The sequence below is a fragment of the Bacillus rossius genome, chromosome 5, assembly GCF_032445375.1.
Source record: "Bacillus rossius redtenbacheri isolate Brsri chromosome 5, Brsri_v3, whole genome shotgun sequence".
Taxonomy (NCBI): Eukaryota; Metazoa; Arthropoda; class Insecta; order Phasmatodea; family Bacillidae; genus Bacillus; species Bacillus rossius.
In genome coordinates, this window is record NC_086333.1 from 14713966 (window position 1) to 14728143 (window position 14178).

The 14178-nt window shown below is 36.4% G+C and overlaps 1 protein-coding gene across 12 annotated transcripts in view; it reads left to right on the forward strand.

Annotated features, from left to right (window-relative positions):
* The window catches only part of LOC134531601 (proton channel OtopLc), a 620588-nt gene that overhangs the window by 298447 nt on the left and 307963 nt on the right, over positions 1–14178 (forward strand). For all 12 annotated transcript variants that reach the window (XM_063367341.1, XM_063367335.1, XM_063367337.1 and 9 more), the window contains one exon: positions 4519–4731. In XM_063367341.1, coding sequence (XP_063223411.1) covers positions 4519–4731 — 213 coding nt within the window. The remainder of the gene's footprint in view (positions 1–4518; positions 4732–14178) is intronic.

A 14178-nucleotide genomic window follows, 5' to 3' on the forward strand; every position in this document is an offset into this window, starting at 1 on the left:
AAAAACTAAAGAAACATGCTTTTAAAGATTATCAAACTAAAAAGTTAAAAATAATTTTAAAATTTAATTTATGACAATAGTATATAAGCAATACTAGTATAAATGAGAAAAAAGCTTGAGGCGCTTTGTGCCATATTTTTTGAATATTAAGCGCCCCATGCTTTTTTCTCATTTATACTAGTATTGCTTATATACTATTGTCATAAATTAAATTTTAAAATTATTTTTAACTTTTTAGTTTGATAATCTTTAAAAGCATGTTTCTTTAGTTTTTTAAACTATATTTATTTTTAACTTTTTAGTTTGATATTCTTTAAAAGCATGTTTTTTAGTTTTTTAAACTATATTTATTTTTAACTTTTTAGTTTGATATTCTTTAAAAGCATGTTTTTTTAGTTTTTTAAACTATATTTATGTATAATTATCATAGGGAAATGAGTTACCGACACTACCTATTACCATCTGAGATAACTATTTGGAGTTGCAACGTCACAAAGAAATGGTAAAGTCTCTACGAATCATTTGCAGTTAGATGTATGGATATAATATTAGAATTTACCGGGGAAAAAAAAAAAACATTTTTTTTTTCGGCGTGGCCAGGAGTAGAACCCACGATCGCTGAATCCGAAAGCTGACGTCACAGAAGTCGCGCGCCTTAGACCGCTCGGCTAACGAACGTAATGAAATGGGTGGGACATTTTACAGTGATGAGTCACTCACTCTTAGTCGAAAGAGTTACAGACGGACAGACAGAGTTACAGACGGACAGACAAACATACAGGTGAAGCTAATATAAAGCATGTAAAAAGGACACCTGGGATGCATACAATCAGAACGACTTGTTGTTCCCCTTCCTAAGTTGAAAAAACCGCATGAGATCCCTCATTATAGGCTTGTCACTCTTCTTTACTATAAACTAATTGCATGGGTGTATGTTAATCGAATGAAAACAGTGCTCTCGGATGTCATTGTACCTGATCAACACTGTGCATTGCAGGGAACGTCCATTGCACATGCCATCACCGCACTTCGGGATGTTCAGATACTGGCCCAAAAAAAACCCAGGTGCTGTAGCTCTATTAAACATTGATCTTGAGAAAGGCTTTGGCCTTGTGAGTTGTACTTCCTTGGACAGGCTGCTTGAGCACCTATGCTTCCCACTTATGCTCCTGGCAACATTACGTAAATTCCATGGAGATCTAACTTCGAGGATGTCTATCAACGGCAGATTTGGTGACAAATTCCCGAGCCTGTCATCGGTTAGACAAGGGTGCCCGCTCTCGATGACGCTTTTCGTAATATACATCGAGTCCATTATATGGAAGTTCAACACCACTCTCTCAGGCCTGAATATTAATGGGAACCATTTAACATGCATTGGCTACGCAGACGATGTCACAATTACTGTACGGAAATATCATTTGTTCACAATATTCTATCCAGTTATCACCAAGATACGCAGGCTAAATGCAGCTTCTCAGAAATGCATGTCCTAAATTTGAAAGCAGAACCCGATGAGATCGCTCCACAGTATCCCTCCCAATCCACGGATGCGATACAAATGCTTGGAATAATCCTTAACAGCAACATAGAGCAGATAATTAAAGAGAATTGGGATAAATTTGCTCAAAAGTGTTCTCGAATCTCACCTCCGAAATTTCGACATTATTGAGAGAACATATATTATCAACACCTACTCACTGTCACAGGTGTTCCCAATGCCAGCTGCAATAGTGGCTCGCATCAGGCAGTATGTAGGATGGTTTATTTGGAAAGGTTCCCTTTTCAAGGTCAGCAGAGATCATATAACGATTCCTGCCATCAAAGAAGCCTAGGACTCATTGAACACGAGCAGAAAGCATGAGCTCTATTCCAGAAGTCCACCATACAGCTTGTCTTAAAGGGTGGACGTTCATCGACTTTGTACACAGAAGCATGGAACGCTAAAGGGAGGCTTCTCTGGCACTACAGGACAGCTGCAGAGCATCTGAGGACCACCATTTCAGAACTCCCTAAGGAAACGAATGTGTCAACTTGTTTTATCTATGATTTTCATCGAATAACAACCACCTCCATACCGAAAATTAAGTCAAGATCCTCTAATTGCGTTGGACGCAAATGTGGAAAAATATCGCGGACTCGAAGCCACCCACTCATCTCCGTGCCGCGGATTTTGCTTTCGTAAACGATCTTACTTACACCAAATACCGCAAGAAACGAATCGCGCTAACCCAGGATGACCGGTGTGAACTCTGTGGCTATCGTGACACTACAATATATCGAGTGTATGGTTGCTCTTTCTCGCGCCCATTGTGGGAGTGGTGTTAACGAACACTTGCCAGACTGCTAAGCATACCTCAGAGTAACGTTTCCGACCTGAAGAGGAGGGCTTGTGGCTCATGACAAACTTGATTACCTTTATGCTCAAAATAGCAGTGCCATATCTACAGCGGGACTTCATCGCCCAGTTGCGACATGACAGGTGGTTAATAGTCAAAAACAATACCTTTTTTCTGTTTTGAAAGCATTAATGGTATGTATATTCTTCTTCCAAACTTATTTCTGTTATGTGAATGTACCAGCAATAATATTCTCAATTAAAAAAAATGGTTTGCGTTGAAGGTCCATAATCGCTGGATCTCTGGATCGAGTCCTATTCATGTTTTTTTTTATAATTCTTTTGTTTTTTTCAACACTGGTCATATTCTTTCATATATAGGCCTATTACAATTCGAAGGTAATATAATTTAAAAGAATACGTGTAATTGCATGAACCTTTATTGAATTACCAATTATTTTGTTTTTTCACTAATGTTTTATAATATAACAAACAAATAATAGAACAAAAAAAGGAACCTCACAAAAAACGACAGGCATACATTTAAAACAAAACTTTATGTTTTTATGTTAAGTTCTTTATTTGTCAATAATTAAAATATATTATATAATAATACATAATAATATAATATATCATAAATATGTATTGGTTGTAATAATTAACATTAGTGAACAGACAAAAATTAATTGGAAATTCAATAAAAGTTCATGAAAATACACTTATTGTTTCATTATATTAACTTTTAATTGTAATATATGTGAAAGAATATGACCAATGTTAAAAAAAATGAATTAATAAAATCCATGAATAGGACTCGATCCAGAGATCCAGCGATTATGGAGCTTAAACGCTATTTTATTGAGAGTCACCAGTGTGCCAATCATCCCCCCCCCCTCATAATGTTGTATTTTTATGTCACCCCGATTCATTTTGAAATTGCAGTTGTGGTTGTTGTATTAAGAAAACACAAATTAAATCCATGACTTAACCCGGGATTCGAACCCAGAGCTCTGCACCGCAGCTCGGTGCATTTTCGACTGCGCTAAAGAGGCATACACTCGCCTACCGCCATCACGCGCTAATTGTCACAACGCACCGGTACATATTCGACGCGTAAATATTCTCTTGCGATTTTCTTGAAAATGCCCAAGTAGACGCCTTACTAATTGCGCATTATTTTGTCCTAATGGACTACTAAAAGTGTACAAAGTTTGAATAAAATCTGTGATCCGAACGTCGTAGGTTCCATTTGTTAGCTAAAATAATTTTTAAACTTGTTATATTTTACCTGTTGTTCTTTTTTTATTATTCATGCGCCATGTACATTGACATATTCGTATATTCTTTAGCGCGCTTGCACTTGGTAAAATACTTTTCTTGAATTTAAATAATATTTGCTTAGGAATTTCTTTTCACATCTCACTGCTAATCGCAAAGCCTTAATTTGGATTTGTCTGCTATTCACCTTTGCTCACTTCCGGCATTTGGTCGGAGACGAATTTTTTTTTTGTCGAGAAACGGCCTAGTTCGGAAGTGGGGACGGGGGTAGCTAACTGTGTGGAACAGGAGTTCTGTGCTTGCAGTTGTACTTTGTGTTGTGCTTGCTGTTGTGCCTACTGTCATGCTTGATGTTCTGGTTGCTGTTGGGCTTTCTATTGCAGTTCCTATTGTAGTTGCTGATGTGGTTGTTGTTTTGTTGTTGCTATACTTGCTGATCATCTTTCTGTTGTGCTTGTTATTGCTGCTGTTATTATTGCTGTGCTTGCTGTTAGGCTTTCTGGTGTGCTTCCTGTTGTAATTTATGCTGTGCTTGCTGTTATACTTGTTGTTTTGCTTAACGTTGTGCTTTCTGCTGTGCTTGCTGTTAGAATGGCTTCTAGGCTTGTTGTTTTGCTTCATGTGGAGCTTGCTGTAGTAGTTTCTACTGTGCTTGCTGTTGTGTTTGTTATTGTTGTTTTTGATCTGGCTACTATTCGTGTTTTGTGATTGATGTTTTGCTTGCTATTGTGCTTGCTTTCGTATTTGTTGTTGGTATTGCTGCTATGCTTTTTTTTTTGCTTGCTCATGTGCTTCCTGCTGTACTTGCTCTTTTACTTGCTGTTGTGCTCTCTTTTGCGCTTGGTGTAGTGCTTGTTGTTTTCGTTGTTGTAATTACTGAGTGCTTCTCGGAATGATTGCAGGGCTTCTTCACATACCTGTACGGCATGAGCATCTTGTTCCTGCTGTACGTGTTCTGCTTCCTGCTCCAAGAGAGTGCGTGCTGCGCGGGGGGTTCGCCCGAGCCGCCTGTCAACCACAAGAAGAAGGACAAGAAGGACAAGAGCAAGAAGAAGGAGAGTGAAGCGAAGAAGCTGCCTGAGCCCCAGTCCGCGGGGAAGGGCACTATGTTCCAGGTAAGATCCTCCCGGAGCTGGCACCGTGGAAGTCCTTGGCGCGGAACGACAGCTACAGAGTTGTGTGATCGCACTAGTCGCACATTTACAACCAAGGTCAGTGCAGCATAGCCTCGTAGGTTGTAGTGAACCTGGTTTTCTTTTTTTTTAACTACAAAAATTATTGACAATAATTAATTGGTGTTAAGAATACGATTGCTCTGTTATACAATACTTAAACCTGTAAGTGTACATTTATAATTAACTAACAACCCACAGTTTTGTTTGTGCAAATTTTAGGATACTGCTGATATTGTACCATTAATTGAAAATTAAGTGAACGATTCTAAATTTTTTACTTAATACATACACAAGATAATTTATTATGTTTATTTAATTTTTCATTTAAGTTTGAAATTTCTTGGGTAATAATGCGTAAGCATGTTTAATTTTTTAATTTAAATAATTTTTTTAAATTTACATTCCATCTGTGTGTATTCGAGGATCTATTTTACCTTGATAAAATCATACTTACCTCATTTTCATTTTATAAGAAACCTTATTGAAAATTGGTGAAACATACGCAAAATTAATTTAAATTTTAAATATGCCATTTTAATTCAAAATATTACATTTTCAGATTCATTATCATACTTCCAAATGCATTCTTTAAATGATTTATGTTCTGGAGGAAATTGATTAAATTCGTGAATTTAACATGTGTCATGGATAATTTGCACCGTATGTAATAGAGAAAACAAACACAAGGCACAAAAAAAACAACTAAAACGATTTGATTTCATATATTATGTATAAAGAGAGCACGGAGAATTAAGTGGAACGAATAGCCACAGTAAGAACATTATTACAACATTAACACAATATGCTTCTCACGACCAAACAGTTACATTTAACATTACATTAAGCATCAGCTAATTATGGCTGGTTTTATTTGTGTTTTTGTATTTATCATTCTTCGTCTGTTTTTCGATTATTTTTTCTATGAAAAACAGAGCTTTGGTATTAGTCTTAAAAATATTTTTATATTTTTAAAACTTTTTGAACTTTATCTTGTTTAACCTGATTGCAGATACGGTACCTAAATTATTTTTATTATTTTTTGAAATAATTGCATGTGTATTTGAAATTTTCATTACTTTTTTTAGTATGTGCAGCGATACCTGTTAAAAAAATAATCATCCTATTTTACTTTATTTCATGTAAAAAGTAAAATATGTTTAATAAACCAACATTTGTTATAAATTTAAAATTTTCTGCCAAATGTATTGTTAATTGATTAAGACGATTCTATTGTTTTTATCTTTCTTAAAAAAACTCATCCCCAGTAAAAATTCAGAGGTGAAAATTAAGAAAACAATATCTGAAATTAACTTGGATTAAATAAGAATATATTTACACCCTTTCTAACCCGTTTGGTTGAGAAATTTACACAGTATTTGAAAAGAATTGAAATATTTTATACTGTATATTTATAACTCCTGCTTCGTTAGTTTCTGTGATTCTGTTTTTGTAAAAAAAAAAACCAAACGGACCACCTTTCACGTCTTTTGCGTTAGAATATGGTTAAAGGTTAAAAATACGTTATGAAACTTATGTGTTTATTTTTGTTCAGTTTAGTTCGTTATGTTTGATGATCCGATGATAGGTTTTACTAACATAAAAACTAACGTATCAATTTCACAACCATTATGTTCTAATTTTTAATAACTAAAAAGGGCTATGTAATTATTCGTCCACAGTTTCGTATCTCCCACTTGATTTGCTTTGGAGGGGTGATGTATTTGTATCAAAACTTAACTTACACTCTTTTATCTCTTTGAAGTCGAATGATTAAAAATTATAAAATAACACTTCGTAAGTCTTGAAATTATTCGTGATCGATTTATTACCTCCCGTTTTTTTACGATAAAATCATCGGTACCAATTTTTTTACCCCTTTTTCAGTTGATTGTCGAAAAAAACGTAAAAACATCCTAAATAACCTATATCTCAAACAAATCATGATTAGTTTTTTTACCTCTTGGTTAATAGTTTTGAAGATTGACTTATTTACACAACTTTCGTGGTCTTATTTAGGAGGAAAAAATATAAAAAAAAGGACTAAGCTCATTATGAAAGTTATCCATGTTCAGTTTCTTACATCAGGCTTCATTTTCTTTGGTGATATCATTTTGTTATATAAAAAACATACTTTTCTATTTTTTACCAGAAGTATAGGATAGTATGTTCTGGCACTGGCTTCTGGCTGTGGAGCCTGTGGAGCCGACCGCCATCTTGGATTGTGACGTCACGGCGGCCATTTTTGACTCAAAATTCCTCAAAATTGACTCAAAATGACTCAAAATTTCCCGTTTTAAGAAAAAATTTCCCGTTTTCAAGGGAAAAATTCCCGTTTCGAGGGAAAAATTCCCGTTTTAGTTCTCAAAAATACCAGGGGTTATAAATGTCCCCATAGTGGCTTAAATTCCCCCAAGGTCAAGACGCTCTAAGCCACTTGTGGGGAGCTTTGACCTTGACCTTGACCCCGGCGGCCATTTTGGATCCGCCATCTTGTATCCGCAATATTGGATGCAGCATAACGGGACACAATATAACGGGACACAACGTAACGGGACACAACGTACGGGACATATCGTAACGGGACATAACGTAACGGGACAAGTAGATCACAGCAGCCATCTTTTATCCGCCATCTTGGATCCGCCATTTTTGATGACGTCATTTTGTTTTCTCGAACATTCCACCATATTGTTTTCCGCAATTTTGAATTATGACGTCATCGCTGCAATTTCCGTTACGGCTGCCATCTTTAACTTTTTTATTTATTATCCGATTTTAATAAAACATTTTTAAAATTTATAAAAAAATTCAATTAATAAAATTTTAATATATATATTTTAAAAAACGTACTTTTTAGACACAGAGTTTGGAGTCCTCGGTTCGAACCCGACGAGGTCAAAAAAATTTAAAAATGGCGACAGGCTCCTTCCCCCGCGGAGGCTGTAGGCAGACTGACTTACCCCCACCACTTTTTTCAAAGCATATATATCGTCACCTAGTATGACGTCATGTACGCCATCTTGAAATTTGGACGCCATCTTGAAATTTGGACGCCATCTTGAAATTTGGATGCCATCTTGAAAATCTTTATTTATTATCCGATTTTAATGAAAAAAATTCCAAAATTCATCAAAAAATTAACGTATTTGAATTCTGTTTGATTATATCGATGTACATCCTTGGTTCGATTCCCGGCGAGAGTAAACGATCTATCCTTCCTCCATGAAAGCTACCTAGACTGATCTACCACCAACAATACCAAGGTATATATCATCAACTGGTATGACATCATGTCCGCCATCTTGAAATCACCTGCTGGAGACCACCATCTTGTTTTCGTCCGCTAGAGTGTGCTGATACCATGTTTGTATAATTATCAGGTCACCATACCTTTGTTCTCAACTGTTCACCTTAAACTTTGACCTTTACCTTGAACTTTGACCTTGAACTTTGAACTTTGACATTGACCTTGAACTTTGACCTTGACCTTAAACTTTGACCTTGAACTTGAACTTTGACCTTGACCTTGACGTTTGACCTTGACCGTGAAATGTGACCTTGACCTTGAAATTTGACATTGACCTTGAAATTGGCCCTTGACCTTGAAATTTGACCTTGACCTTGTTATTTGACTTTGTCCTTGTCGTCCATCATGGATCCATCATTTTATGTTCAGTACATGCTACCAGGAGCTACCACCTGCTGGAGTACTCCATCTTGTGTGTGTGTACTTGTATTATAGAGTACATTTCCATCTGGATGATTTTATTCTAACCCGCAACAGTGCAGTAATAATTTATTACCGAGGAGCCCCCGCCATCTTGAAATTCGGCAACCATCTTGAAATCATGTAATAATGTAGATAGAAAAGCGGGAAAAAGTTCAAAATTCATCAAAAAATTAACTCATTAACTTACATATTGATTCGATCCGCTCCAGTCCTTGGTTCGATACTCGAACGATGCAATAATGTTTAATTTTATGAAAAAAAAAAATAATAATTTCAATAAACCATGTTCAACATTCTTAAGAGACTTTAAATCCTCTACTACCATCATCCTATCCGACATAAAGACCAACATATTGGATTTTTCATAATAATTAAACTAAAAATTCAGGAAAAAGTTAAAACTTCATTTAATAAATTTGAAACAATATACTGATTAATTAGGTCGTCTAAGGTCCTTGGCACGATCCTGGACGAAGCTAAAATAAATTTAATTTAAATACCAGAAAAGCGTAAGGTTCGAGAAATAAAACACCACAAAGTCTTTTACAAACATAATTTTTATTACACAATTTCTATCCTACTACAGAATCACTTGCGCAAGCCAGCAAACTTATAAACATTTAGCTTTGCATAGACGTGCAACGACTACTTCTTAGCTCCAAATGCTCCAACAGCCTCCAAATGCTCCAACAGCCTCCAAATGGCTCCAACAGCTCCAAATGCTCCAACTACTTTTTCTTTCAACAGCTCCAATGATATTGGGCTACAATGCTACGAGTATAAGAGACTACGAGGCTACATGGCTACGAGTCTAAAAGGATCTAGCTGGTTCCGAGTTATACACGGCTGAGAGACTGCATGACTAAAAGACCGCATGGTTACGAAACTACATGTCTATGAAGCTACATGGATACAAGTCTACTCGGCTCCAACACGCAATGTACACACAGTACACACAGGAAAACGAAATGTACACACAGGAAAACGGAATGTACACACAGGAAATCGGAACGTACACACAGTACACACAGTAAACGGAACGTACACACAGGAAAACGGAACGTACACACAGGAAAACGGAACGTACACACAGTACACACAGGAAACGGAACGTACACACAGTACACACAGGAAACGGGACGTACACACAGGAAACGGGACGTACACACAGGAAAACGAAATGTACAAACAGGGAAACAAAATGTACAAACAGGAAAACGAAATGTACAAACATGAAAACGAAATGTACAAACAGGAAAACCAAATGTACACACAGGAAAACGAAATGTACAAACAGGAAAACGAAATGTACAAACAGGAAAACGAAATGTACAAACAGGAAAACGAAATTTACACACAGGAAAACGAAATGTACACACAGGAAAACGAAATGTACAAACATGAAAACGAAATGTACACACAGGAAACGGAACGTACACACAGTACACACATTAAACGGAACGTACACACAGGAAAACGGAACGTACACACAGTACACACAGGAAACGAAATGATCACACATACAGTAGCGGAAACACAGGCTTATTTGGAAATCAGGATACAAGAAATAAATCATACTTTTTTAAAATATAAATAATTCATTTTATTTTTCATTGGTACACACATGACAGTTAATCAAAAGATTATTGTATGTAGCCAGCGTTCCGAAGTTCTTTAAGTATGGTTGATACTTCCACGATATGCGAGTAGTTCCCTCTACGAACAGATGCCACCATCAGTCTTAGCCGGTCAACCAATATTTTTGGATCTTTCCATGATGTGGAATCAATCTCTTCTGCCACCATCTTCATTGCTTGTTTATTATAAATATTATGATCTCTGGTGTCTTCCGTTTTAACACCAACCTCAGGGTTACTTTCATCATCGAGCCAGCGATCATCACAAGCTTGATCAGATTTATTTATTATAACACGACGTTTCCATAGCTTCGGTCTCAGAACACCACCACATTCTTCGATCTTGTCAGCTTTAGGTTCTGCATCACAGTCTATGCCTTTGTAAACAGCTTCAGAGTCATTGTAGCAATCACCGTAGAAGACAACGTCTTCACCCAGATTACTGCAAGAACTCGATATCGTTGATGTCGAAGGGTCTTCATCGCCTGTATGCTTCCTTTTCAGGAGTCCACCATTTTTACAAAGAATGGAGGATTTACTGAATATAGGCTTGAATGTATTCTCACTTTTCACGGTGTTGATACCTTCATTAGTTTCAGTCTTCCCGATACCATCAACATCATTCAATATTTGTTTCTCGTCACGATCGGCGTGCTAAGGCTTCCATCTTTTCTATATTAATAATATTATTTGTCTTAAAATCTCCGCGTCCGTGTCAGTATCACAGATGTAAATCATCATCATAGCTGTCATCAATATTATCATGGGTTGCATCAATATCACTCATTTTATGATATCGTTTCCTCATTTCAGGTGTCAGAGATGTACCTCAATCTATGATTTTGTGAGCTCCATTCTCATTTTCTTTAAAAGCCTATGTGTCCCAGTTTTATTATTTAATCCTTCAACCCATAATCCCAAACTCAATTAAATCATCTTAGTATATAGAAGAAAAAATCATCACAGTTCCTTTCATTTAATCTTAGGAACCGAATCATCCTTTCCACATATAGTTTAGTTTCTTGAGCCCAAGAGTCTTTCATTATATATACCATGCAGTGTTCTTCAAGAGATGTGGTATACTGCCAGTTCTACATACAAATCCATCCTATCAATGATTTGTTTACACATAAAAAAACCTTCACATTATTTTTACGTGTTTTATTAAATTATCTCTTCGACTAAAATAATTACCACACATAGTAATTTCTACAAAGGACACTTTGTCCAAGTCATTTTAACCATCATCTGTCTGAAAACAACCATGTCCCATCTATATCACAAAGTAAACGAGGGTTAGTGGAGATAGGTCAAACAAGTGCTAGTCACTCATAGGGTAAGAACCATGTGTTCGATACCTATCTCAGTCATTGTAGCATCTATGTATTTTTCTTACCTCATGTAGAAAAATATGTTCCAATGCATACGAATTTAAACTTATTCACGTACGACCAGGCAAAGAATTTAAATTCAATAACGTTATCCTCAAAGAAAATTAAAAAAATTCTTAAGGATAGAGGCAGAGACTTCTCGATCGCGACACGCATACCGCCACCTGCAAATGAACATTGACCCCTCGCGCAGGAGTTGCAAGCTTGCAGAATGCTGCGGCAGTCATATGTTTGCTCGAGTCATACACACATCACGACGATAGTCTTCCCACTCATTTCACGTAAAACTCCAGTGAAATCGTAATCGAGCATACGTAAAGTACTTGCTGGTACCACTTCAAAATATGCATCACTGAACCATAGCAGAAAATCAGCCTACATATGTATAACTTGCTACCAACAAAAAAAAAATTTGTAGCACATATACGAGAGGAGTCGAACCCTATATACCATACTGTGAAAGTCGTTACTCCGATAATTATAAGCAGCAAAATATTTTAAATCAAGACCCCGGCCAGTATATATTATTTTTTTTCATGTTTTAAAAATTCATGTTAGTAATCAGCAACGAAGGAGTGAGTAACTTGGACGAAGAACCGCTTACCAAGTATCTAGAATCTTACTGATACAGCCCATACAGTGCACCAGTATACCCCGAAGTGTGGACAATTGATTAACATTATTTAATTTTTTAATATCACCTCCGTAGTGTACACCAATATATGACAGGTTACGATTTAAGACCATAAATTTCCCACAAGTCTGTTAGTTTTATTTCGGGAAGTAATAAATTATTTCTCAGAAATAATAAATCAAGTTCCTATCAGATTTTCTCTAATGTTACAGCATAACCTGTACCTGCACATTACCAAAACATCTCCCATAAAAATCTTAAGAATGCAGATGACATACTCATACAAAAATAATTTTAGCAAAAAAAAAACAGTCTTCTGCATTATTGGAAAAAAAAATAATACACACAATCAAGACAAAACACACATTACAAATCCGACCTTAATTACGTGTCACATGTAGTTTATTACATTAAGATAAACGATGTAGGTTAAGAAAAATATATAGAAATTTCTTTAATTCTATAATTTATTTAAAATTGTACATTTATAAACATTAAAATGTGACACTGTATATATATTTATATCGTATTCATTTCTCAGTCCACACGACATTAAATATTAATAAAATAAATTATTATAGTTCGTATTAAGACTGACAAAATACAAATAATTCATACAAATCACGATACATCAGTTCAGGAGTGTAACATCTTAGAGGACAGAAATGTTGATGCTAGTGACCTTCCTTTACAAAATTTATAATGTTTTTTTCAAGTAAAATCTTCGTGTAACCTGTACACCGCACTTCAGTAGTATATGAATGGGGCTCCGACGGCTGGCGCTGGCGCGTGGTGTGTGTGTCCTATCCGCCATCTTGGATTGTGACGTCACGGCGGCCATCTTGGATGACCTTGACCTTTGACCTTGACCCCGGCGGCCATTTTGGATCCGCCATCTTGGATCCGCCATTTTGGATGACGTTATTTTGTTTTCTCGAACTTTCCACCATTTTGTTTTCCGCCATATTGGATGATGACGTCACCATTGCAATTTCCGTTACGTCCGCCATCTTTAACTTTTTTATTTATTATCCGATTGTAATGAAAAAATTTTTAAAAATTATAAAAAAATTCATTTAATAAAATTTTAATAAAATATATTTAAAAATCATACATTAACGACACGGAGCTCGGAGTCCGCGGTTCGAACCCGACGAGTGCAAAAAAAAAATTAAAAATGGCGACCGATCCTTCCCCCTAGGTGACTGCAGGCAGACTGACTTACCCCCACCACTTTTTTTCAAAGCATATATATCGTCACCTAGTATGACGTCATGTCCGCCATCTTGTCTTCGATGCTGGAGACCACCATCTTGTTTTCGGCCGCTAGAGTGCACCGACGCCATGTTAGTTTAACTCTTACCCGCTAGAGTGCAGTAATCATTTATTATTGCTGTGACACCCGCTATCTTGTCATTCGGCCGCCATCTTGAAAATCCGTAATTATTTAGCTAGAAATTCGGGAAAAGTTCAAAATTCATTAAATAAATTTGTAATCTATATACTGACTGATTAGATCGACTAAGCTCCTTGGTTCGATCCCTGGATGATACAAAACAACTTTAATTGTAAAAAATACCACAAAAGCGACAGGTTTGAGAAAATAAAAACACCGCAAGTTCTATTAAAAAATACTTTTATTACACAAATTCAGTACACTACTACAAGTACAAAAATATTACACAGACAAATTACTAAAGCCTTGTGGATTTCTCGACGTCTGCATCTGCCACCCACGAATTGAAGCGAGGTGGAAAGCCCCACCACTTGACGTAGGACAGTCCATTTCTGCGTTTTATAATCTTCTCCACCAAGTACGTATCGGGATACAACGTAGGCTGAATCTCTTCGGCATAGAAGCCGCCATGGATAGGTTTGTGGTCCAAATCTTCGAGGTAGTAGGTCCTAGGCTCTGATTCACGAACATGTGTCACACGGAAAAGTTCGGGACTCCAGTTCGCAGTGAAACCTTTCTCGAAGATACCTTTCTGCTTG